Here is a 27,957-nt window from a genome sequence, read left to right on the forward strand (position 1 = left end):
TATAGTATATTCAAAGATTTCCACAAATTTTGACGATTTTTCAAAAAAATACCAGATCTACAAGCTCATAGCATGGTGCTTGTATATCTGCTATTTGTTGAATAGCCAAAGAAATCTGAAAACGCGTTCCCGGTCTTAAAGGGTTAGTCCGCTGGTGTATGTTTTAAGAGAAAGTCTACCGGTGAATGTTTTAAGTGTTTTAAGCCAAAGTCTACCGGTGAATGTTTTAAGTGTTTTAAGCCAATCTTGTTGGGATCACACGTTGGTCTCTACACCCTGGAGGCGGTCCATCCTCTGCATGTTGCGCTCGATGGTGGCCTGGCACGTGATGGGTTGGGCACATTCCGACAGGAACCATCCTCTCTCCCCGTCACGTAGTCTCTCACCTTCGTACCAGCCTGAGAGAGGAGAGCTCATATTAGAACAGTGAAAAGAGCTATCTGTGTGTGTGTGTGTGTGTGTGTGTGTGTGTGTGTGTGTGTGTGTGTGTGTGTGTGTGTGTGTGTAAATCTATGCCGTTTGTTCTTCCACTACCCTTTCAACATGAAAGACATGCAGTTGCCAAGGACTCAAGGACACATACAGGGATGTGACCTACGTCTGTTTGTCTCTCTGTTAAGAAAAATCTTAACTAGGTACAGACTCAGTGAGCACAGTCTTGCGATCGAGAAAGGTCGTCACAGGCAGACCTGTATCCCGAGAGAAGACAGACTATGCACCCACTGCACACAAGTGGAAACCGAGCTACACTTCCTAACCGTCTGTCCATTGTACCAAGACATCAGAGACACATACTTCCCACAGATTACAACCACACACAGAGATTTTGAAAACATGACCAATGACAAAAAACTCCCATATCTGCTGGGCGAAGTACAACAATGTGCAAACACAGCAGCAAGATTCGTGAGTTGCTGTGATAGGAGAAGGATATCGAACGGAACACAACCACCCTAAAGACTAATCATTGTGTATATTCCTGCACTATACCTGCACCCAGTGATCTTGGTACATAGAAAGAAATTGACCTATTGAAGATTCTGACTTTCAAATGTACATTTTTTTTTTTTTTTTGTTTGTATTGCTGTATTGTGCTTTTTGCTTTGGCAATGTAAACGTATGTTTTCTCATGCCAATAAAGCCCTTTGAATTGAATTGTGTGTGTGTGTGTGTGTGTGTGTGTGTGTGTGTGTGTGTGTGTGTGTGTGTGTGTGTGTGTGTGTGTGTGTGTGTGTGTGTGTGTGTATTAGGGATGTGCACAGCAACTCATTTCACTGAACATTTACACAACGTTTTTGTAACCGAGTAAACCACTAGTCTAAAATTAAGGGAACACTCAGTAAAAAGCCCAAACCGAGCACATGTCGATCTATAAGGCATCATCGGAAACAGTTACTGTGACATATAAGTCATTTGGAAATGGCGGCCATACCATGCTGGTGAATTTACCCATTTTACCCATAAAATTACCCGCGAGGCAGCCACCATATTATACTGCTGGATGTTGAAGGAGATCTGTGACTGCTGTGGGTCAAAATTCCTGTCTTATCGCAGAATAAAAGCGTGTTTTGCAATAACATTATTATGATAATAAATAATAGTTTAAACAACTAGTATTTAGTAAATGATTAGTAGGCACAGACTATTCGACAATCTGCGCTCATCCCTACTGTACACACACAAGCATTCACTTCTCCAAAAGGGTATCAGGTTCATGTCTGAACAACAGACTCCATTATACAGTAAGACAAGAATGTGGATGAACATGGTAAAAGAACACAGCGGAAAGAGGCGGGAAGGCAAAGTGCGTTGACAGCATACCATCTTCTACTGTCTCTGACACAAGAACCACGTCAGCCACCTGCAGGGACAACTCATCAGGCTGCTTGGCTGTGTATGTCCTGGTCACTTCCACCTGCATGGCGTCTATAGGACACACAAGAAGAAAATCACTTTGAAAGGGACCTTATTTGCAGAGGTGGCAAAAGTACGCCGATATTTTACTTAGGTAAAAGTATCAATACTGCAATATAGAAAAACTCTGGTACAAGTAAAAGTCCGGAATTCAAAATTTACAATTAAAAGTATAGGTATCAAAATGTACTTAAAGTACCAAAAGTAAAAGTACTAAAATGTTTGAAAATAGCAGATCCACAAGCTCCCAACACGCCGCGATGCGACGCGTAGTGAGCTTGTAGATCGGCTATTTTCAAATGGCCTATGTATAAAATAGGGCTAAAGTGGTTAATGAATGTTTATAATATAATATAAGTATATACTATAAAAAAGTAAAAGTACATTATTTTATTTGCCTCCGAGATGTAGTGGCGTAGAAGTAAAAGCACTGAAAATTGGAAACGCTCCAGTAAAGTAAAAAATACCTCAAAATTGTACTTAAGTACAGCACTTGAGTACATGTACTTAGTTACTTTACACAACTGAGTATTTGGGTGAAATGTAAACTTTTATTTTTATTACTGTATAAAATAGATCAAGGGCACTTTAGTGAAACCACCACAAGGTGGTGCTGTAGGCTACAATTACTGCAAGTTAGAAAGCTTTGTGAAGTGAATGGTGTGTGTGTGTGTGTGTGTGTGTGTGTGTGTGTGTGTGTGTGTGTGTGTGTGTGTGTGTGTGTGTGTGTGTGTGTGTGTGTGTGTGTGTGTGTGTGTGTGTGTGTGTGTGTGTGTGTGTGTTCTCTCACTAGTTCTGTCCTGGTTTTTCTTGTCATTGTTGCTCTGACCCAGGGCGCTGATCCATCGAGCACGCTCATTCCTACACACAGATATTGGAACACATTTCACACTTGGTTACACCTTTGAAGTATTGGAACGGTTACAGTATGAACAGATGCCGAGAGGCTTTATTGACCTACAGTGACATCTCTCCCACCATGTTTCCTCATTATACGTTCTTAATTTCCCTCCTCCCCCTGTCTGAACCAGTCTAATTCTATTGACTTTGTTTTAGTGGCTTTACAAATGCCCAGTCACGAGTCACGACTGTTCTGTGTGAACATAAACACAAAGGCCTTTCAGAACTGAAGAAGAGCAGTCTGGCAACAAGAACTACATCACAAGTAAAAACTCACGCACGCTCACTCGCACACATGCAGCGGTAGAAGAAGTACTCAAGATTCTTTTCTTAGATAAAAGTAGTAATATCACGATATGAAAGTACTCAGTTACAAGTAAAAGTAATGTATTCAAATTGTACTCAAGTACAAAAGTATTTGCATCAGTTAGTTTGCATCAAATACAGTACCAAAGTAAAAGTACTCTGTTTGTTTTTACTTTGTTTTTCGATAAAAAAAAAATCGTTCAACCTTTATTCAAGATTCTCAGAGAGATCATTGAGGGAGACCCTCATTTACAATGATGCAGAGATTACACACATATATATAACATAAAAACAACAAGAAAAACGCATCCGATCACAACGGGTCACAGCGCTTGTTGATCGGCTATTATAATAGCCTTAGTATAAAATAGGGCTTAAGTGGTTAATGTATGTTTTATAATAATATAAGTCACTAAAGTAACTTGTAAGTGTAACTACAGTTTTCAAATAATTGTATTGGAGTAAAATATTTGCCTCTGAGATATAGTGGAGTAGAAGTAAAAGTACTGGAAGTAGCTCAAAATTGAACTAAAGTACAGTACTTGAGTAAATGTACTTAAGTTACTTTTCCACCACGGCACACATGAACACAATCATGAAACCGTGCACTGTGCACTGAGAATGGGTGGATTGAGTTCTGGCCTCCTGTCCCTCCTGTCTGTCCACAGTACGTGAGAGAACAGAGGTGTGTTTTGAATCGGAGAGCATTCTGCAGAACCAGAAACAAAGGCCAATTCTCATAAGGGACAGACCTGCTTTTGCTTTTGCTCTCTCACGCGCACAATCGTGTGTGTGTGTTTGTGTGTGAGAGAGAGAATGGGTGGAGACATACAGGTCAGATTCCAGGTAACTCTACCTTTCATTTTCACCTGTCCACTGATCTGACTGAGGGAAGAGGAGATATATATTTCAGAGAGAACAATGAAGAAGAGAGAAAAAGGGGTGAAAAGACAGAAAGGGGAAATATATATATATATATATATATATATATATATATATATATATATATATATATATATATATGTGAGTACTGTCTGTTTATATATACATTTATCTATATTGGTACCCAGTGTTGGCCAGGTTATTGCATGGCACTGTAGTTAGCGGCCAGTCTAGGACATCAGGCAACTGTAACTCTCAGCACCATTATACACTTGAACCTGCACTTTATTTAGACAGCACAGCATTAAAAACAAAACAAATACCGATACCTTGTGACAATTCACTGTGGTGGCCTCTAAATCAAGTGCGTGTGATACCGTTGGCCTCTAAATCAAGTGCGTGTGATACCGTTGGCCTCTAAATCAAGTGTGTGTGATACCGTTGGCCTCTAAATCAAGTGTGTGTGATACCGTTGGCCTCTAAATCAAGTGCGTGTGATACCGATGGCCTCTAAATTAAGTGTGTGTGATACTGATACTCAAAGTAAGACTATGACCTCTTGTGGAGCTGAGCAATCATTTGAGTTTACAGCCTTTCCTCCCTGTGCAAAGGTCACCTATTGAATTGATGGCAGGTTCCTCAGCTCTGCAACAATCTGGCATATTTCTTTGTGGCTTTTATGAGTATTGTTAAGTGATTCGACAGCCATTTCAGATCATTATTTCTCTTATAGTAAGACCATTAACACATGGAATAACAAACATACGGATTCATTCATTCACAGTACGAGAAATGGTTTGCTTACAGTATGTTCAAGTAATGTATGCCTATCTCCTCTCCATGACTACAGGAGAACACAGCTTTTCATCGAAACCGCTTAAACGTGGGAAAGGCAGCAGTCTGCAGTTGTCCTTGACAGCCAGACACACATGCAAACACATACAGTACATTGTGTGTGCTGTATCGCGCCCACACACACACACACACACACACACACACACACACACACACACAAATGGCTAATGGGGGGGCTAATGGCTATGTGTGTAGTGGGAGACACATACTAAGTGAGTACAGGTAAAAACAGCCCTCAAGCTATGTGTGTGTGTGTGTGTGTGTGTGTGTGTGTGTGTGTGTGTGTGTGTGTGTGTGTGTGTGTGTGTGTGTGTGTGTGTGTGTGTGTGTGTGTGTGTGTGTGTGTGTGTGTGTGTGTGTGTGTGCGCGCGCGCACACAGTGTATAAGCGCAAACTCCCTCTCCTACAGATGGATATGTGTCTGTACAGGACCTGGCTATTCAGCCTCCTCTTTCTGCCCATTCATCCCTCTGAACAGAAGGGGTCCATGCATCATAATTCTATTCAAGCTCTATTGTCAAAGGTTCCTATTTCACCTCTTCTGAGAGCATGTGAGAGGGGAGGCCTGGCTGCAATGTGAGGCTCTTTTACACAGCCATAGAGAGGGTGATGACATTGTCTTTCTGTCTCTCCCTCCACTGCCAACTCCAAATCACTAACAGACTGATGTTTTTCATCAGTTCCTCCCCTCCCCTCCATAGCTCCCCTGTTTCCCCCGTCTTGTTTGTTTACTCTCAACCACGTTCCTCCTTCCTTCCTTTACACACTTAACCATTACTCCCGCAGAATTCCCACTACGAGAGACGAAAACACTCCACTCTGTTTTTACACACAGACCATAGTGACTACACAGTAAGATCCCCAGTCCATCTGGATACATTTGTAACTCTCAATTGTTACAGACTGATCAATGAACAATGTGGATTTTACTGTGTAGCCAAGAGTAGAGTAACTCATTTCTAGGGCTGTCACGATAGTGGAAATAGCCGATCTACAAGCTCACGACGCGTTGTGAGTTTGTAGATCTGCTATTTCCACTATTCCACTATTGAAAATGTTTGAAAATATATATGAACATTTTTAAATGTGTAAACGATTATGGCGATTAAGACAAAATAATTGCTATTATCTCAAATAATTGCGATTAGACGATTATGTAATAATTGTGACAGACCACCTCATTTCTCATAAAAAAAAAACAAGGCACAATCTCAGGCAGGTTGAAAGAGGGAGAGATTTCCATCAAGTTTCTCCTTTATCATAAATGAAAGCAGACAGTTTCTCCTTTTATCATAAATGAAAGCAGACAGTTTCTCCTCTATCGTAAATGAAAGCAGACGTACTTTTGTTTTTGTGATGAAGCTGAATGAAATGCCACAGCAGTGTGTGTGTGTCCAACAGAGGAGGAGAAGCTTGGCTGTTATGTAAGCAGGGCTGCAGTGCATGGCTCTGACCCACAGTTGTTTTGAAGCAGACTTCTGTGGCTGCACTGTTCTCCTAATAGAGAAGCACTGTTGACTGTCTCAGGTCAACAACAACAGGGTCAGCACTCAGCAGGAAGAAACGCACAGTTTGTCTTACTATACTTGCGAGGACATCAATTGTATAAATGCGTTTTTTTCTCTTTTTGCCATGTCTGATCCTCACCCTAAAGCCTGAGATATACTTGTATGCGGATGTAAAATAGATCTACAAGCTCACAGCGTGTTACGGCTTGTAGATCTGGTATTCACGGTGCGCGACACCAGCACACAACTAAGTACAAAACAAAACACCAAGCCATACGCCTAAACGTAGCCTTTAAATGCCTAATCCTAACCTGAATAGTTTCCTAATTGTAAGCCTTCCTCCCCAAATATTTTTTAACCATAAAACAACCAATTCTCTTGTGAGGACCATGAAAGTTGTCCTCACAATGTCTATTTATTGAATTCTACTTGTTCCCTAGTTGTCGGGACATTGGCACGCACACGCGCACACCATAGGCGCGCCCACACACACACACACACACACACACACACACACACACACACACACCCTCTATTAAGGCCAGTACCTTCAGACTGGCCTTTGTTTAGTCCTCTGTCTGTGTGTGTTCGTAAGTCCTGCTGTTTTTGTTATTCAGAAACTCTTTGTTACACTGCTCTGACAGACCCGCTCACACGCATGCACACACACACACACACACACACACACACACACACACACACACACACACACACACACACACACACACACACACACACACACACACACACACACACACATGAATATGCCCCAAAATAGAGGACACACACCACAGGAAAGGAACCCGGATGCATAAGACAGACCAAAGAACAAAACAAAACAATGTTAAACAGGCTGTCTGGGCCACAGAACAGAGGCATCGTTGTGCCAGTCCCATTCCAGTTGTCTGTTTGTCTGGCTTATTATGTCACTGTTGTGGTCGATGCCAAACCAGCGGTCTACTGCAGTTTAACTTCCCAGATAGCAACACACAGACCTACCGCCGCCTATACAGCCTGGACCCTCGGCCCGAGGTAGGTACAGACAAGTACAATACAGCAGGGGGACGAGCTGAAGGCAGCCAACCACCAATAAATACGGGGAAACCACAAAGTCAATAAAGTTCAGCTCTGCAAAGAACAGCGGAGCCCCGCCTCCTGTCAGAATGTGTGGAATTTCACGTTTGAGCCGCAAATGCTGCACAGTCTTCAACAGCGCTCCTTTTCTTGTCTATTGTGGCAATATTTGGGACTGGTCTCTTAATACTCTTCCAAATAGATACAAACGATTTGGCATCGCTATTTTGAGCATGTAATTATAGGCAAAATATTTCAAAAGTTTTCCAAAAATAGCATCTGGGGCTCTACTCTAAACATCCTCTCTCTGTCTGCTTCGTGTCATTAGCGCTGATGGATGAAAGGGGTCGACGTTGGATAATGTAATGCCACTTGCACATGTCATGTTAGGTTAGACCAGTCATCTGGGATGAATGGCCGGAGGAAGAGGGAAGTTATGCCACGGCTATTGAGAAGACAATACTGATCACGGTGTAACAGAGGAGACACGATGGGGCACGATGGGACAGTGATAAAAGGGGAAGCGGAGAGGGAGAAAGTGGGGACAGTCGTGGGAACGAGCCTGCTCGACAATGGTCCGGTGCTAGGCAACCACTGTAACAATGCCTAGCAACCGCTATATAACAATGGACGGTAGCCAGGGAGTCCTTTTGTCAACTCATTCAGTCAGCAATACAGTGAGGTGCTTAGTGCCACTAAACAGATACACACACACACACACACACACACACACACACACACACACACACACACACACACACACACACACACACACACACACACACACACACACACCCCTTAGCCAGGGGCCCCAAACCCACGCTTTCTGGGGGTCGAGGGACTTTCCAGGACAACAAACACACTTGTACAGTAGGGACAGTTGGAAGCGACCCCCCCCCCCCCCCCCACATCCTCAGTATCTGTGGCTCAGTGGGAAGCCTGTATGAGTCACACATAACATAATTACCTCACTTGTTTCCCCCAGTTTCCCCCTATGCAACACTCTGTCTGACTCACATCAGAAGCCCCGATTACGAAAATCAATATGCTCCCTGCATTCTTTCTACGGAGAAGCTCCAAGAGATAGATGCCACATCATACGGAGGATATAATTAAGATATAATAAAAGATATAATTAAGATCTCGTGGCGACTTCAGAGCCGACAAAAAGTTGAGACACGCTCAACATTGTTGTGGTTTGTGAGGGTAGGGTTACTGTGCTGCATAGCCGGCGGCCATTGCCCTTTAGTAATGAGCACACTGAGGGAGGTTCTCCATCCTTAAAAGGAATGAGGAGGAACAGGCCCTGCGTGTGAAAACACTTCATAACAAAAGCCGTCTTGAACCACAGCAAATACACAGTAAAATCATCAGTGTTCATTTAACTCTTGAGAGTGTAAAAATGAACAGATAATTGCATAGTTAACCACTTAAATGCTATATACTTCATTGTACGGAGTCCCCCAGGAGTCTATACTAGGCTCCCCCCCCTCTCTACTGTTGTTTGCCCCAGAATAGGGACGCTAGGCTCCATGTGATTAAATTAACACTGAGGATTTCGCTGTGTAGTTACAGCACAAAGCTGTGCGTGTACGACGTGTATGTGTGTGTGTGGATGCACACGAGTTTATAAACAAACAAACACACCCTGCATTGAGTCTAATAAAAAGACAGATCTGTTTATTTCTGTGGGTTACATAATCTGTAGATGATTGTTGATGTGACCTGACCTCACCAACATTATGGCCTGAACGTCAAGGAAGTAAAGCACAAGCGGATTTAATTTCTATCTCATATGTGCAAGTAATCATTTACACCCTGCTACAACCTTCAGCATATGCCAGGCGACTTTAAACAGAGTGTTCTTGTGCCTTAGGGGAGATTCCTGCACTGTGGAGACGCCCAATCAAACAAACCCATTGTGGTGACAAACATCATAACTTACATATGTCTCCTATATCATACAGCTTCAACCTTTCAACCTCATTAGCGTGGTTTAAAGAGACAAGTTGGTGTCATATTTTAAAGTGAACCAAACGAAAACTTTGATCTGTATTTGAACTTACAAGAAAAGAAAAGAAAAGAAAAGAAAAAAAAAGAAAAGAAAAAAAAAAAAAAGAAAAGAAAAGAAAAGAAAAGAAAAGAAAAGAAAAGAAAAGAAAGACTAAAACACAGGAAAGTCGCAGACAAAACAAAACAAAACACTCACATCAGTTCCACCCCCAGGATCATCAGCACTTCTCCAGAGTGGTTGCTGCGGAAACCCAGGCGGAAGAGGTGGTTGGTGCCAGGCTGTCGTGAGCTCAGCATGCTGGCAGTAGTTCTGATTGGTGACAGGCAGAGATCCTCCGGCTGGCAAGGACCCACCCAGATCTGGTCCCTCAAGGCGTAGTCTATCACCGTATAGCTGTCTTCACTGGGAAAAAGGGAAGGGAGGCTAGATAAGATTAAATGCAGTGTATTCCAGCTATCATGGTCAAACAACAACCATTAGTCTCACTACAAAGAGTAAAAAGAGGAACTTGCGAGACATGCAGATTTGGTCTCCAAATAGCCACTGGTCCACAATGGCTGTTACCTTAATGCTTGACCTACATTTCCCATAAGCACCATTTTAACATGATCCTCCACCCAATAGTTATTCCCGTTAGCTGGAGACATCTGGAATGCATAATAAAAACTCCCATGAGTCCTCTAATTCTTTGCTGTACTGAGAAAGAGAGAGAGAGAGAGAGAGTATTCATTCCATGTGGCCCCCCTTCATGATAGCTGAAACCTACCTGTGTTATGTCATTCAGGAGTCCAGAACAGCAGTCAGGCAAAAAGAGACTGCTGGACATGAACTAGCTTCCTGTGAGCCAGCACATGGCATGCTCTCTCACTACACACGCACACAGCCGCCCCAAGGTTATTCTTTCATCTTTGTTTTCAATTCAGTTTAGTTTCAGTGTGAGTCATTGGTGACTTTGCTAGTTTTAGTTTTGAGTTTTCTATTTTTGTTTTTATTATTTTGTTGTTCACCGTTGTCTCACAGTCATGTAGACATCCTGGGCTCAATTAACACATGCACCCAATTAACATGCATCCCCCTGCTTGCTGTATTGACACATTTGATGACTTCTGAAAAACAAAAATCTAAAAACAGTTTCAATATAATTTCAATTAGTTAAACTTTTCCCCTAAAGGTCGAGTCTTTTACTTCTATTTCAGATAACTAAAACGTAATGTTTTACTGTCCTTAACCAATCAAATGCCATGGAACAGGAGAGGTCTAGAGAAACAATATACAGAATGTGATAAATCACACACACAGGTTGGGGGAGTGGAGGTGAAAAGGTGAATGGACAGGAAGAGGGAGAAGACAGAGCAGAGGGAACCTATCTGTGTGTCATTTTAAGATTTCTTTGGGCTATTTTATCTTGTCATAAATCTTGACAATTTGTGCAAATCTTTGAATATATACTGTATATATCTTTTTTAAGTGAACATTTAACTCAAATCTTTGATTCTGGGGGATTCTACAAATGTCTTCTAAATCCTAACAGTTGTTTTTAAAGAAATTATGTTGCTATCATTTCAGTAGACCTCAAACTTCTTTCATGTCAAGGACCCCCAAAATGATATGTATTTGGCCCTCAAAATATATTGTTCCAGGGACCCCCCAGAAGCAAAGATTTTAGTTAAAAATGTTGGCTTAAAATAAAAAAATATATATATCTATTCAAAGATTTGACAGTTTTTTAGACTGTGCATTTGTTTAACAATTGCAGCATAATATGTACAAAAGATAAACAAAAAGAACAAGAAAAACAAGGGAATATAAATACTGTTTACTGTTACACGATTCTCTCACTCACTCAGCCGGTCTCCATTCCTAAAGCTTATTAGTTTTGGATGGGAGAGAACCAATTGAAATGAGGAATAAAACATAACATAAACAACACTTCCTTGCAACAGAGGCTTCGCTCACGCACATCATGACATTTCAAACTTCAAGTATGTCTCCTTTTATGCCACAAAAGGAAAACAGCTGGGGCTCATGGCTTCTCGGACTGAGTGTCAGATTAGTTTTCGGGGGCCAAGCATTTCAGGCTTGTACAGCCAAAATGTCTGGAATGCCATTTACATTACACTGTGGAATGGCACGGGTGGAGATTCTACATGTGGGATGTGTGTGGGTGTGGTGGTGGTGTGTGTGTGTGTGTGTGTGTGTGTGTGTGGGTGTGTGTGGGGGGGGGGGGGGTCTGGATTACATTGAATAGCGAAGGTATGAAAATGAGATGTTTCCCAGAGAATTAGGGAGAAAAAACATTGAAGAGAAGACGAATGAGGCACAGGAGGACATCTACGGTGTTCTCCGTAGAAAACACACAAACGTGGTGGGTTTGAGAACTACACAGCTGTCAGTGATAACACAGGCATCTGTCACACGTCATCATGACCTAAGATAAATATGATCTACTGTACAATCAGTTATACAACACACACACACTCTCTCCCCCTTTGGAGAAATTATGAAAGAAAGAAAGCTTAGACTGGGAAAGCCTATACGTTGTTATACCTTTAAAACCGGGAAAGCATGTTGCTATGTATATAGCAACAGTAATTTTCTTTAATTTCTTGAATAGAAAATAGAAGACGTTTTTAAAATCGTACTCAGGTCTAAATGGGTTAACTTTATGGAGGGAAATGTTTTTTTTCTGATGAAAAGTGGAATCCCAGAGGTTGATCAAGTCGAAGACATGCACAGTGGCACAGGCGAGCATGCACACACACATACACACAGGTTATTAGTGCACATTCTGCACAATGTCCTGGTGCAGAATGGCAATGTTGAAATGAGAATGTCAAGATGCCACTCAGATAATTGACGCACAAATTACCAGGACACACGATTAATGGGGTTACAATTTACAAATGAGGGGAAGAGAAGTCAAAGACAACACGGAGGGAGAGAGAGAGAGAGAGAGAGAGAAAGAGACAGAGAGAGAGAGAGAGAGAGACAGAGACAGAGACAGAGACAGAGACAGAGACAGAGAGAGAGAGAGACAGAGACAGAGACAGAGACAGAGACAGAGTGTTACGCAAGTGCTGTGACATTGGGCTAATTAGAAATCAATGGGATAAAACCACACACAGTTAGCAGAGACAGGAATAGAAAGGGAGTGATATAGAAAAAGAAGAAATACAGAAAGTGAGGGGGAGAGAGAGAGAGAGAGAGAGAGAGAGAGATGGAAACTGTTCCACACATCCTCAACAATAACAGTGGTTGGATGTGAGGCCCAGTAGTATCAGACAGGAGGAAAAGGGGGGGGGGGGGGGGGGGCGGGGTAAAGATGAGAGAGGGGGGCCAGCTGGTGTAGTCAGTGTTATATAAGTGTTCCAGAGTGCCAGAGCTCTGCAGCACATTGTCCTGCCGTGAGACACTGGAGCCTATTCTCACAGGACACTAACCAAGCTGAGCCCAAATGTATATGTATTTGGCCGCGGACCGGCAGAATTAGTAGAAGCTATTGTAGTCCCTAAACCACTTTGGTCACAAAGGCTTCCTAAATCACATCAAAAGCAAGCTAAACAGGAAATGCAGTTAAAAAAATCTGAACATGTTGAAAGCAGTAGAAATACTAGTGACATTAACAGTACATATAGAACAGTGGTTGTCAACCTTTTGCGGGATCAGGGCCCACTTGGACATTTCAGAAGCTTTCGCAGAAATAACGATCAGAAATACTACGTTTGTGGGCCGATGGCGTGAACGCAGATGGCACAACTCTTTCTACCTCAATAGCTCTGGGTGCCGTAGTGGCCAAACTATGGGGGAAACTTATCTCGATTACCATCACGCTCTGGCCACTGTGGTGCGTTGTCCAAAGAAACTGTTCAATAAATCAAAAATCACACCCTGTGTGAAGTGAGTGGTGCCTTTGATGAGCCCCGTATTGACCCCCGTATTGATGTTGTCGTCAATGTTTGTGGACAGACATACATACATACATACATACATACGGACACACGGACAAAGTCATGTATAGGAGTGGTTGCCTTCGGCACCACTCAAAAATGAGGAGGTCCGCACTCAGAAATAAAAGTCAATGTCTTTGTATTATTTGTCCATGCCTCAGGAAAGGTGACAGATGTTTCAGCTATTCAGCCTTACTGATGTCAGTCGCCTTTCCTGAGGCATGGAAAAATAGAACAAAATAATGTAATAACTTTTATTTTTGAGAGTTTTGATTTATTGAACTGTGAGGCAAAAGTCTATATTACGGTAATGTATACTGAACAATGACAAACCTGAAAGTACCAAATTTAACTGGTTTAAAGGCCAGACCCATGACAGATTTTTGTGCCAAGTTTGGAGGCAATTGGACAGTTGGTCTGCTAGGAGAAGCGCTTTGGGCATACACCCTTTCCTAATTGTAGTATATAAGATAATTCCACTCTCTTGAACCTCTAACAGACCAGGCAGTGTGGTTAAAGGTACTTTTCTGCCGTGGAATAAAGCAAGAAAACTTTTTTCCTGCATTGTTCTTGCTTTTTGCTTGGGCTATTCAGAGACATAATCACTTACAGTAGGACACACAGTTCTACAAACTCAGGAATGTTTATATCTATTGTCTGTGCGCTGTGGTTTTGGGCTCTTACAGAGATTAGAGATTTAAGCTCATTCAGTTGTTCCACTCGTAAGTCGCTCAGCTAAATGCCTAACATGTAAATACAAATGGGACATAGAATCCCACTGAGCTATTATGTTGCTTTTGGCAGCCATGTGGGGTTAGCTGCAAAGTGGCTTTAACTGCTCAACTCGAAATGCCAAGGGAGAGAACAATTATGCATTCTACGACCTGTGCTTGCCCAACCTGCTCTATACTATAGCCTCATGTACCCCTGGAGTGTTTTGGTTTTGGTTCCTGCAGATGGAGTGCAGTGCAGCAGAGTAGCGTGCCACAGCAGGACTTCCTTTCCCTCACAGAACAAACCAATATTATAACAGCTTCTCCCATTCTCAAGCATACAGCACGCAGACATACACACTCCGATTCCGGAGCACTCCCTATCCACAATCCCTCTTACAAACACGCGACGGACACCGCACACTGCTGGAGCCTGCTGTTGCGTGTCAGATTCCCAGAAAAATATCATATGGAATGTTTTTTTATGATTCTTAGGAATTCTGAGTAGCGAGTAGCGGGACAATCAGTTCCAGGCACTGTGTGGGAGATGGAGGGGAACTTTTTTTTCCCCTTGTTCTTAATGGCGAAAATAGACACACGTGTGCACGCCACTCACAAACGAAAACCAGTATGTCAAGGGGGCTTACTTCTTAAGGTTGCAAGAAACTGTGCAAAACGTGGGGGATAAACTCATTCTGACAGGGCTGGCAATGAACAGCTCCACTCAGCCCACACATATGACAGCACATGTGCAAAGCTCTACTACCATCCATCTATGAATTCCAGGAATCTATGTCTGTCTGGCTGTCTAGTATCTCATGAATGGTTCTCCAGAACCGGCCCCTCCATACGGGCAACCGGGCATGCATTCCAAACAGCAGACGCTGCACTAGTACAAACAACGAATCAATGAAGACAACCATAGAATCAATAGGCAATGCTGGAGCAGGTTCAGGTGGAATCAGTCCAAGGCCTTGGCTTGTAAGTGCACCTGTTCAACAGTCACACACCTGTGCGTGAGACTACCGTGTTGAAAAGTACTCACATTACCTCACAGTTCAACAAAACCTTCACGCTATGTCTGTGAAATGACGCGTTTTGTGTTTTCTTGTCGGTTCATATGTTGCAAGGGTCTCACTCATTTCACGGTGTCTGTCTAAACAACCACTTTTTTTCCCAGGACCAGTCCAAAACCAAGGGTAAATGGAGACAATATGACACAAGCTGTACTTGGCCAGAAGTAATTCACACACCTACACACACACAATAGAAACCAACACTCGCTATGAACGTGTCAGAACAGGTGAATTATGTGAAAGCCACCAAACCAAGACCTTAATAGTTCTTACCACGACATAATTGTGTGCATACGTGCGTGTACACACACACACACACACACACACACACACAAACACACACACACACACACACACACACACACACACAGCTGGCCGTGATCTCTCACTAGGCTAGTAGTGAATTGCTGCTGAGTGAATGTAGTTGCCAGTAGTGATATAGGCTCACCTCTTCTTCCTGGTGACGATGAGGACGTCGTTGAAGAGGAAGAAATAGACTTGTTGTCGCGACACCCTTTTGGAGAAAATGCCATTCTCCTCCCCTAAAGCTGTGAGCTCGCCTCTCTTCACCATCCACCTGGAGGACGAGACCAGAGGGAAAGCCTGGGGGCAGGGGGCAGTAAAGTGAGAGAGAGTAAAGGAAGATTAGATCAGAATGACAAAAGCTGGGGAAAAAAACATGTACATGGTATGTGGTAAGCTACATGTAGGATATAAATCAATCACACACCATAGTGTTAAAGTGTCCTTGAGCAAGACACTGAACCCCTGACTGCTCCCGATGAGCAGGTTGTTGCCTTGCATGGTTTCCTCTGCCATCGGTGAGTGAATGTGTGTGTGAATGGGTGAATATAATGCACAGTGTTGGATAAAGGTGCTATACAAATGCATCTAACCTTTTACCATTTATCTAGGTTTGGTGCTCTGTTCAGCTGTGTGTATGGCTGCCTGCACGAGTGCATGAACAGCTGGCTATGCAGTTTGAGGACATGATCACTAGACATCTGTTAATTCCAAATGTGCCAAGAGGTTTTTCCCACACTGCTCTCTCCCACACACACACACACACACAGTCTGTATGTGCACATACGTGTGACCATGCTGCATATATGTTCTTCTACATTTGTTATGTTGTACATGTGTTTGTGCATGGTTGTATGAAATAAAACACTCCATGTCTGTATTTCACATAGTCATTACAGACACCTGTTAGCATGCCCATGCCAATTGCTAACAAGAATGAATATGTATGTTTCAAAAAGAATGCATGGGAAACAGCTTGGGAACAACAGAGTCTGTGTGTGTGTGTGTGTGTGTGTGTGTGTGTGTGTGTGTGTGTGTGTGTGTGTGTGTGTGTGTGTGTGTGTGTGTGTGTGTGTGTGTGTGTGTGTGTGTGTGTGTGTGTGTGTGTGTGTGTGTGTGTGTGTGTGTGTGTGTGTGTGTGTGTGTGTGCAAAGTGAACCCAAGTACAGCCATTGCTTTTTATCGCATTTTCCAGTGTGGTGTATTCTTCACGCTGCATCCTTACCTTGATCTTGAATTCCAGCTGAGAGTTGATGGTGTACATCATCTCTGTTCTCTCCATGGTGCGAGCTCCTTCATTACACTTCCTTACCACCTACACACACGCACGCACGCACACACACACACACACACACACACACACACACACACACACACACACACACACACACACACACACACACACACACACACACACACACACACACACACACAGACACACACACACACACACACACACACACACACACACAGACACACACACACACACACACACACATTTCTTTGTGTTTCTACATTTTAACCATCCCATCTGTCAGTGTGTATGAACATCTTAAGTTCAACCCTAACTGATTTCCGAGTCACTAACCTTGCTGATTGCTTGTAATGCCTTCTTACATTCCTCATATCGAGGAGAGTCTTTTGGTGTCTTCTGGCAAATAGTCTGCAAGAGAGGGCACAAGGGGACAGGTCGGGTATGTTGATATTCCACCCTAAAAGAATCATGTTGGTACATTTGCACGGCAAAACCTTCAACAATGTGAACACATGGAATTTCAGGGCTCAACACGCCTTGACGTTATCAAAATCCTGATAACATAATTTAGGCTCCGATATTATTGGAGCCTAAATGAAGTGGTGGGAAGAAGAGAAGAAATCTAAAACTTTCTCAGGGTCCACAAAGCCTCCGAGACAGTCTACAAGCTTTACAAACCAGAGTCCCCGGGGAGCCTCTGACAGAGCACGAGAATGGAGAGGGATGAAAGCAAGGAAAGGAAGAGCAGGAGCGAGAAGGGTTAGAGAGGCCAAATGTGCTAGAGGGAATCAGAGGAAAAAGGAGAGTGATAAACGGGGAAGGAAAGGGGATGCAGATCTATCATGGAAAATGGAGGGATAAACTAAAGTAAAAGCAACTTTTTCTAGGTCAGGGATGTTAGGCAATTGATTGATCGTAAGGGAACAAAATGTGCAGACGGCCTTTTTGGAGGAAGTGTTCAACAACAAAGGATGCCAAATTGTCTCCCAAGTGTAATAGGCTTGGAGAGGAAAGGGGATTTAGGGGGGAAAGCGAAAGCCAGCGCAATGAAAGCTAAAAGAAAAAAATCACAACAGATTGGAGAGCAATATAAGTCATCAAATTCTATAGTAATTGTTGCGCAAGGGTGAAAGTCCACAGAGTCAAAATCTTGGGCTGTGTGTGTGCTGCTGGCGTGAATCTGTGTACTCACGTCCATGAGTAGCGGCAGCCGTGTGATCCTCTGCATGGGAAGGATAAGGAAGGAGATCATGGGGAGGTTCTTGCAGTCAGGGTGGCCTTCTATCCTGGTCAGAACCTCTTTAAACACTGCGCTCTTAGACCTGCAGTGGGTGGGGGGGGAGGGGGGGAGTGATTCATTGGTTGGAAAAGAATTCTGGTTCAAAGGATCAGAACAGTTCACAGTGTATCTGTGTTATCAGTCACTGATAACATATCACTGGGGGATATAATAAGGGCAAACGTGCATGGTCACTCACACTAGCCTTTGCAGGGTTCTCTGCTGGTAGACCTCATTGGAGCAGTAGGTGACGTAAGGATCAAAGTTGGCCTGAGCATGTTTGAAGACGATGTCGCTGATGTCATCGATCACTATGTTCTGCTGGTGTCTGTCTTCCAACTCATTAAAGAACCTGGGTGGCGACAGAGTGGTGGCAGAAACAGGGTTAGTATGTCAGAGATACATGGAAAACACATCGAGTCAAAAGCACCGGACCGCTTTCATCATCCCACAATAGGAAAATAAAGGTAGGATACATGGACAGACACAAAGTCAGGAAGCGTAGTGTCAAACATGTTTCTCCTAACCCCCCGCTATAAGATCACAGAAGAGGAACTCCTCGGCCGGCCTAAAATAGAAGGGAGCAGCCATTAACGTGTAACACAAAGGCTTTCCTCTTCCTGCACACAGACAGATGGCTCATTTAATGGCACGCCATTCCAGCCACGCCGCAAGTGAGTGTGTGTCGTTATGTTCCAAGGTGACAAACAGGAAGCTCTGACACAGGCACAGGAAGCTGACCTTGACCAGATGGAAGATCGTTTGAGCTCATCTGTAGAGCCACTCTACTCTAGAACCCATCTCATGCACTGAGCGGGAACACACAGCGCGTGTGTGCACACACAGAAACACACACAGATCATAAGTCATGACCCCGGCATCTATTTCTAGGTAACAGTATGTCACATGTACATTCTTCTCCTGACGTGACCTTGTGCACACATATGACCCCATAGCCTCTGAACTTTGATCTTCCTAAAGATGTCACAAGCCCCCATGATGGCAGCACACACACACAGACACACACACTCCACCTGGGGGCACACTGACTGACCCCAATAACAGCAAGGGAAGAGGAATCATAACAGGGGGGTGATGGAATGAAGAAGGGAGGAGAGGTCAAGGCTGGTAAAGGGAAGAATGGTTGGTTGAAGTCAGATAATATGGAGGACTAAGTATGTCAGCCCTGAGGAGAACATTCTCCCTGTGACTTTCTGCCCCTCCAGTAGTAAAGCGCGCTGTGAATGTGATTGTGAATCAAGTATGATAAACCCTGAGGCTGTCAGTGAAACCTGATCAAGCAAACCACCTGGCATTATAAAATGATCACCCCCCGCCTGGGCCGCCGGCACACACACCGGAGTCTGCAGCCTGCAGCCAGAGAGGAGTTTTTGCTGTTTAGTCTGAGGAGCTGAATCCAATGCTTCTAACCATGTGATGAAAGTCAAACATCCTGTTGAACCAGTGCTACTGACTGAGCCATCCTTCTATTGACTCAAAAGTCTGGCATCAGTTGAGCTCTTGAAATGATGACTTAACATTAGCGGGTGATTCAGGCAGTATGAGCCAATGCGGGGTAAGGTACAATAGACAGTGGCATGGGGGGGGATGTCACAGCAGTTGTTGGAGAGGAGTTCCCAAATGTTAAAGAACCGTTGCATGGTCCTGGTCCTGCATGCACAATGATACAGGACATCATTTTGGTCAAAGTGAACTTGATAAAAATGAGTCCGAGCCTCACAGAACACTTTTAATGTATCAATGGTGTCACAATGTAGAGCCATTTACTATAGGCTCAAAACATTCAGTCAACAGCTTTCAGCACTAGGAGAGCATGTTCCGAGACATGGACTTTCATGTTCTCTCATGCATGTGTGTTTATAAGATCCTTGGAAACTAATGACTAACTGACCAAGCCAATGAGCCGGCAATTATGAAAAGGACACATGTGTCGTGCACACACACACATAAAACTATTTCATGATGACTCACAATGCATGGATATAATGTATATGTTCTTTTTTTTCTACATTTGCCCCTGGTTTCTCGCCTGGCTCACTGTGTCCATCACCAGTGCAGTCCAACGGTGACCTCACCCTCCACCAAGAAAATACCACTTCAATTACCTCCGAAAACAATTCAGAGAGGGGTAAGCGCGTCAAGCTCAAAGAATGGTCTCATCATCAAAAACAATGAGTGTTTACACATGGACAGGAAAACACACACACACACACACACACACACACACACACACACACACACACACACACACACACACACACACACACACACACACACACACACACACACACACACACACACACACACACACACCAAGTACAGTTGAATCAACAGTCACTCATTAGCAGAAACATTACACAGCCCAGCAGAAACGCAAACATCAGCCCACATGTGACCAGTGGTACAGCCTAGGAAATATGCAGGCATGATAAAACCAAGACTTTTTTTACAAATCTAGACAATGTAACACTAACAGCACTGCACTGCTGCTAATACAATCCCAAGACATAGTGTATAAACCTAACATGTGCTTCCAGACATGAAGGTGACAGCTCTGTGAATTGCATGTCACCAGAAGCTACAGGACATGCACTTTCTTACACATAAACGCAGACACACACACACACACACACACACACACACATACTTCTTGCTGGCCTCGCTGACGTCTGTGATGTTGGAGAAGAGGTGGTGGCGTTCGGTCTTGGTCATGGCGTCGCTGAGCTCCACAGAGTCCTTGAACATTCGGATTAGGATCTCCAGACTGTGTAGGTAGGAGTGCTCTGAGGAGATGACTTCAAAAATGGCCTAGCGGGGGGGAGTGAGACAAAAGAGTGAGACCGCAAAAAGGAGAAAAGCAAGAGAGTACAGTGAAATGTATACCATGCCAACGTCACCTGCCAAGAATCTGCTAAATTATAAATAAACAAAGTATAAATGAGACTTCAGAGTGTGTATGTGGGTGGTCATTATCTTCTCCCACCATGCAGCTTCTTTACATATTCCATTCATGACGTCCTGTGCTTCCGTCACCTGACAAGGTCATGACTCAATAGGCTGGTCTACTCTCCATCTTTCATCCTAAAGAAGACTGTCTGTTGAAACGTTAATCTATAATAAAGCCTTTTGCACAGTGTGCGGATTTCTATTTTTTATCTTACTCTCCATCATTACCATGCTTGACATACCTGTATGCTACAGTCAGTGGTGGAAAAAATACTTAAATTCTTTACTTAAGTAAAAGTATCAATACTGCAATATAGAAATACTCTGTTACAAGTAAAAGTCTGCATCAAAATGTACTCAATGTACCAAAAGTAAAAGTACTAAATGTTTGAAAATAGCAGATCACAACAAGCTCACAACGCGTTACGAAGCGATGTGTTGTGAGCTTGCAGATCGGCTATTTTCAAATAGCCTATGTATAAAATATGGCTAAAGTGGTTTATGTATGTTTTATAATGTAATAATTGATATCTGAAAAGTAACTAGTAACTAAAGTTTTCAAATAATTGTAGTGGAGTAAAAGTACAATATTTGCCTCTGAGATGTAGTGGAGTAGAAGTAGAAGTATTGGAAATTGGAAATACTCAAGTAAAGTACAAATACCTCAATATTGTACTTAAGTACAGTACTTAAGTAAATGTACTTAGTTACTTTCCACCACTGGCTACAGTATACATTCATGGTGTTAAGCAATCCCATTTGCCTCCAAGCTTTTTCTTTTATCACTGTGATTGACTGCACATCATGCACCTGCACAGTAAAATCAACTGAGTTCATTTCATTCTGAGACTTCATTCTCTCTCTCTCAGAGTTAACACTGAGGATTTTACTATGTCTAATGAGCATGTTGTTTGCTGCTCATGGCCTTTAAGGGCTTTGTTTACTGGTCTGGTGGAGTTTACAGCAACCAAAAGGATGGTCATATACTACTTTATCACCTCGAGATGCTTCACTCTGTGTGTGTGTGTGTGTGTGTGTGTGTGTGTGTGTGTGTGTGTGTGTGTGTTGTGTGTTGTGTGTTGTGTGTTGTGTGTTGTGTGTGTGTGTGTGTGTGTGTGTGTCCAGATTCCCACCTCTTGTCTTTTGCGGTCCTCTTGACTCAATTTGTCAGCCAGACCACTTTTCTTCACCTGAACAGAAAATGCAGAAATTAATGTGATGATGTGGTTTAGAGGACAAGGAGACACAGAGTACATCTATTAAGAACCGAGGGTCCTGTTTTAACATGCTGCTTTATATAAGAAGAGTGACGTGTGTGTGTGTGTGTGTGTGTGTGTGTGTGTGTGTGTGTGTGTGTGTGTGTGTGTGTGTGTGTCCCACACTAACAAAGGAGCACTTCTCATACCAAACTCAAGGAACTGAACTAGAGCTCCACTAAGCCTCTTTAGACAAAAAGGGGAGGAGAGGAAAGACCTTCATACAGAAAAACAGAGAAAAGGGTGGGAGGGTATACACAGAAATAGTGTAGGGCTTTTGTAAATCGGTATGTATTACCACAATAATATACAACGTAGGTGAAATCTCTAGTTTTTTTGGTTCGACTGAATGGTTTGTCAAAAAACATATGGTTTGCAAGGGAGAAAATATGTGTGAATGATTCGATAGAGTGGAAATTTGCACTCTACAATAACAAATTCCATCTCATTCATAAATACGCTTTCTCATCCTTATTACCACAGCTGGCTGCTGGAAGTAAATCCAGAGTCAGATTTTGATGCAGTTTCAGAAAGCTCTCTGTGTCACACAGCGACACACACATTTTTGCTGACTAAAATAAATGTAATTAATGGTTTGTTTTTTCTTCTCTTCTATCAGGGAAGTATCACTCAGTGATACAAAATTAAAATAAATAAAGTTTATTAAATGGTTCAGCATTTTTAAATTCCAAGAATCTGACCACGATGGAATCCCTCCACCTTTACCTTGAGAAGAACAATCCTCCACTCTTCCACCAAGCCAACACCATAAGACTGACCCACCCCCCCACACACCCATAAGGGGGGCACAAGGAAGCGATACTGCTTCATTAGTATCTCTGCCCTGCAGCCCTTTGCAAACACTGAGAGCAAACAAGACAGGGTACACACTAAACAGCTCTCCAGGTCTCTTCCACTTGTTTTCTATCTCACCAGTTCATTTGCCAAAATTGTTCCAAGACCAATTCCTGAAAACAGAACAACGAGCTATCCACGAGAATGTGTACGATTTAATTTTTCAAGAAGCCAACCAGAATGACTGCCATCACTTCCTATGCAGGCACAACAGTTACTGGAAACCAGATATCTCTGGGACACAGCGTGTAGTCAAAAGCGAAACCTAGTCAACAGAAAAGTAAGTCCCTATCAGGTGCCAGCGAAACAGAAGGGAGGGTCAGTGTGTGTGTGTGTGTGTGTGTGTGTGTGTGTGTGTGTGTGTGTGTGTGTGTGTGTGTGTGTGTGTGTTAGGGCTGCACGATTAGCTTAATATTGTGTGTATGAGACCGTTTTGAAAGGCAAAGGCAAGGACTATGACACCCTGTACATCTGGCTCTCCACTGCATTCGTATCCCTTTCACATGCAATTATTGTATTCAATCCGAATCCGATTCCAGTAAAGCCTATCTTCTGTGAGGAAATTTCCTGTGAAACTATAAAAATGGTTATGAACCCCAACCATACAGTTACATCATTTACTGGCCAAGCATAGGAGTGTCAACAGCTGCAGAAAGAAAAAAAAAGTCAGAAAGTGGTAATCGACTACAGAAGTGGTCTTTAGAAAGAGCAGCTCCCCTCGCTCAGTAATGTCTGCTGGTGCCCACTGTTCTGTGTTCCCTGCGGTGCCTTGCTGAGACAGCCAGACACAAGGGAAACAAAGATGCCCTAAGACATTCCCCGAATGTTATACATTTTCAAGCCAATTTCCACTTTATTTGTGTCATCCTCCAGTTCTCTGCCCCTGGAATTTGGCAACTCAACGTTGCTGTCTCGTCACGGTCGCTCTGTTCTCCTATCTCTCGTCCCGAACTTGCCCTCGACAGCAACCCCAGATAAGACTGAGCATCAGCAGGCGGAAAGGAACTCCTAAGTAGAAAACTACATTAGTTAATTACCGCTCTATATTCTATCACTCCATTCTGAGCCTAAACTACCGGTATATTATGCAACACAGAGCCAGCAGACTGCTGCTCTTGGTAAACAACAACATTCTTTCACTCTAAAGAATATTCAGTTTGCAAAGAGACTAGATTTGTACCCAGCTGTGCCTGAAGTCTTCCTGTATTTTTAATGTATGTCTGACTGTCTGTCTCAGTCCCAGACTAGACTCTGCTCCTTCACTCCCAACCATGGACAGTGAGATACAGAGAGAGAGAAAAAGAGACAGAGGGAGGATGGAATGGGCTGTTGCCAAACCGGATAGGACGGCATTCTTCACAGCACTGGCATTCCAAACCAGAGAGCTGTGTACTGGGTGTACTGAGATACAAGTGGATAAGGAAGAGGCGGAAGTTGCTACATCCATTCTGTGTGGCAGAGTGCTAATGCTATGGCTGGCTCACCACACTAAGCTGGGCCCAAGAGATGCGTATGGGCCGGTACTGCACCACGATGCGCTCATCCGGTTTGGGCTCTCTAGAATCGGCATCCTCGTCCGAGTCATTGTGCAAGGCCTTTTCCTGGTAATTTTGATACAGCTCCTCCTCTGTGGAACACACATATATCAGAGAGCTTTTGATTATAAACCACATGAACCCAACATCCTTATTCTGGGCATGTCATAATAGGCGACCATCCGGCGAAGACAGCCAATCTACAAGCTCACAATGAGCGCGTAGACAGGCTATTTTCACTATTTGTGAATATACAATGAGTATATAGGATTTAAATTTAAGTGGTTAAGACTATTTTTTCTTTCATGCAGTTTATTAAGACAGGACCGCATATAGAGACATGAAACAGAAGGGGAAATGCACACTACCGGGGACATTGTGATTATGTGGTGAACAGATAATCCAGTTAGCCACCAGCAGTCCAGCACACGCCCTAAATATCAGACTAAAACATGAAAGCGTGGCAAATTTAGGCAGCAAGGGAGAGTAGTCAGAATACGGTGTTAAGAGAGGCAGACAGAGAGCATCAAGTATGGAGACAAAAACAGACAGGCAGACATGAAGGAAGGACAAGTGTAAGAGAGTAGCTGAGAGAGAGGGCGTATCTTTCACCTTCACTGTCAAACGTGCGCTGACTGGTTAATACTTTCTTCTTATCAGGACTCTGAAAGAGAAACAATAATGGAACTACTGGCTATTTCTGAGGCACAAACCGCACATAAAACACATACACAATTACACACCTTACTTAAAATACAATCACACACACACACACACACACACACACACACACACACACACACACACACACAGTTTTTTATATTTTTCACACTAAAACTTTGTCACGATCTGCCTAACAAATAATGAAAATATGCAGTAAACAAATCCAATCTGCTTCAGCATGCTGTATAGAACAGAACATCTGTGCTATTGAACATTCTGGTGCCTATTTCAAATGTACCAACCTTGTTCTTTCCAGGGTTGCTAGACTTAGCAGAGCTAGGGCTGCTGCCTTTGACAGTACCAGGACATGTAGGCTTAGCAGGGCTAGGAGTGCTGGGTTTTGCAGAACCGAGACTTGTAGGCTTGGCAGAGCTAGGGCTGCTAAGCTTAGCAGAGCAAGTGCTACTGGGTTTGACAGAACCAGAACCTGCAGGCTTGACAGAGCCAGGGCTGGTGGGGCATGTTAGTTTATTCCCTTCTTCTTGCAGCCCTTTGAGGGCAGGCTGGGACAGCCGATGGGCCCTGGGGTCAACAGGTGGGACCTCCAGGTCAACCCCACTAACCACTGCCCTCCTGTAGGATGTACTTCTCAGCCCCCTCTGTAGAGTCCCTGGGCTGTCACCCTCACCATCTGTCCCCTCTCCACATACCCCAGAATCCCCCGTAGAAAAGAATGCTCCCGTCTCTACCATGCTGAGGGCTTTCAAGGCCCGCTTTGAGTGATCTAGCCCAAGCAGCCCTCCTGACTTGTGGCGAGAGTCAGAGGCCAGTCCTTTGGGAATCAGCTGCTGGGTGCCCATCTTCAGGGCAACCGGGCTGTGAGTGCTTAGAACGACGGAGGGAGACGGGGACGGGGACATGGACGGGGTCAGGGAGGGGCAGGGAGAGGCATCCTGAGTGGAGGCCAGCGAGGACGAGGACTGTCTGTGGCTCACTGACCACCTGTCCGCTGGGGACGGCGAGCGCGGGGTAGGGGGGTCCGAGGAGTTGAGGGAAGACAGGGAGGGGATGCTAGACGTGGAACTGTGGGAGGGTGTGGGGGTGCGGCTGCCAGGGGGAGAAGAATCGCTGTGCAGGTACTGATGATTGTGGTTGTAGTTATTATTAGAAGTGAGAAGAGAGAGGACAGGGGAAGACTCCTTTGGAGGAGCAGATTCAGAGCTCGTTCCTAAAGCCATCTGGTCTCTCCGGGAGTCGAGTGACGTGCGTTTCTGTTGGTGGTCCAGCAGACGTCGGTCATGCCATGTTGAGACTCCGTTAGTGGCTCTCCCTTTCTCATAGCCTCCGTTGTACACCTTATTGTCCAGCGATGCCGACCTGGCATCCTCCGTCCTGAACCTGGACAAGGGGAAGCGCTCATTGGACACATGTCCAATACTGATACTGCGGACCACTCGTGACTTCTTGGTAGGTTTGTTTAGAATGTGTTTCAGCCCACTCACTCGTGTGGCCATCAGTCTCTCGGCGGGCTGGGTCAGGGTGAAGGAACACCTGTCCTCCACAGGGAAGTCCGTCACCATAACCCCATCTATCTGGTAACTGAGGGGTCGCGGTTTGGGCTTCCTGGAGTCCCGCGGGCCAGTCCCATTCACGGCTGTGCGTCGTTTCCACAGCGGAGTGATGTTATTGTTGGACAGATCCACTTCATTGCCGCCATCCATGGCTCTGCAGCTGTCTGTCGCCTCTTATTCTCTGTGTCGCTGCTCAAAGCAGTCCTGTCCAAAGCCACAAATCACAACGTAAACATTGGTAGCCCTGCGGAAAACTGATATGACCTTTGGAGGTAAACAAAGCCAGGGACATCGTTTAGAAGTTATGACCCAACCCCAGAGCCGTGTTCACAGTGAGTGAGTGCAGTGTCCAAAAGTTTAGGCTACTGATTAACGCAGAGTGCTGACCCAAGATACTCAACTTCAGGATGTAACTGGCTGAATAAATTGGGGAATACTTATATTGAAATGTAATAGGCTACCTTAGAAAGAGCAAGTGTTGCCAGACTCGTAATTCTGTTGTAGCTTATTTGGTAGCCTAGTACCCCTAGGTAGTGATCCTAATAATACCAAAGCACAATAACAACAACAAAAAACACAGTAACCTATAAGTTGACTAATTAAAGCAATGGTTCTCAAAGTGGATTCCAGGAACTCTCATGGTTCCTTTAGGGGGTTCTAAATGGACCCTTAAAAAAGTCTGTAACTCTGAGAGTGTACAAATGGAACCAAATGGACCCGTTTGTACAGTGTCAGAGTTAAGGGGAGACCTTGGAAATTGTTAAGTTTGAGAACCATTGGACTAAAGCAACACCTCTTTATTTGACTTTAGGAATTCAACTTACCTTTAATCAATGGTTGTTTGGCAGTAGCTGCTAGACTGATCATGATTATTGTACCTGCGCTGCGGATAAACTTTTCGCGACAAAAAAACAAAGCCAATTGTTCCTTTCTGCTGAGTCAAAACAAAAAAAGATATGTAAGAAGTTGTAAACGTTACGACAAAAGTTGTAAACCGAGCACGCGCTTTCTTTGGCTGAAAGTTAAAGTGTAATGAATTCAACTTGGCAGCGGAGTTGAACTGCTGTCTGTCTGCTCTGGTCTC

At 43.8% G+C, this 27,957-nt stretch overlaps 1 protein-coding gene across 2 annotated transcripts; it reads right to left on the reverse strand.

The window, feature by feature from the left end:
- Positions 1 to 27,957, reverse strand: LOC311050903 (rho guanine nucleotide exchange factor 26-like). 2 transcript variants are annotated; one of them, XM_084065126.1, is made up of 15 exons: positions 27,698 to 27,957; positions 25,605 to 27,077; positions 25,252 to 25,303; positions 24,589 to 24,731; positions 22,127 to 22,183; positions 20,695 to 20,855; positions 18,226 to 18,378; positions 17,940 to 18,069; positions 17,081 to 17,155; positions 16,718 to 16,807; positions 15,638 to 15,792; positions 9,649 to 9,855; positions 2,705 to 2,775; positions 1,822 to 1,926; positions 1 to 398 (listed from the first exon to the last, which is right to left on the reverse strand). In XM_084065126.1, the coding sequence occupies exons 2-15, from the start codon at positions 27,021 to 27,023 to the stop codon at positions 256 to 258; spliced, it is 2,961 nt and encodes a 986-aa protein (XP_083921252.1). In that variant the 5' UTR covers positions 27,024 to 27,077; positions 27,698 to 27,957; the 3' UTR covers positions 1 to 255. The 2 variants fall into 2 exon arrangements, with proteins under 2 accessions (XP_083921252.1, XP_083921253.1); XM_084065127.1 differs by having other exon boundaries at positions 25,605 to 27,137.

This window comes from Gymnoscopelus microlampas (genome assembly GCF_963454915.1).
Source record: "Gymnoscopelus microlampas genome assembly, chromosome: 8".
In the NCBI taxonomy this organism is placed as follows: domain Eukaryota; kingdom Metazoa; phylum Chordata; class Actinopteri; order Myctophiformes; family Myctophidae; genus Gymnoscopelus; species Gymnoscopelus microlampas.

Coding starts and splice junctions, on each gene's coding strand:
- LOC311050903 (XM_084065126.1), bottom strand. CDS start 27,023: ATGGATGGCGGCAATGAAGTGGATCTGTCCAACAATAACATCACTCCG. Junction 22,184..24,588: donor CTTGGGCCCAGCTTAGTGTG/GTGAGCCAGCCA, acceptor TTTTCTGTTCAG/GTGAAGAAAAGTGGTCTGGC. Junction 20,856..22,126: donor AGGACCGCAAAAGACAAGAG/GTGGGAATCTGG, acceptor CCCCCCCGCTAG/GCCATTTTTGAAGTCATCTC.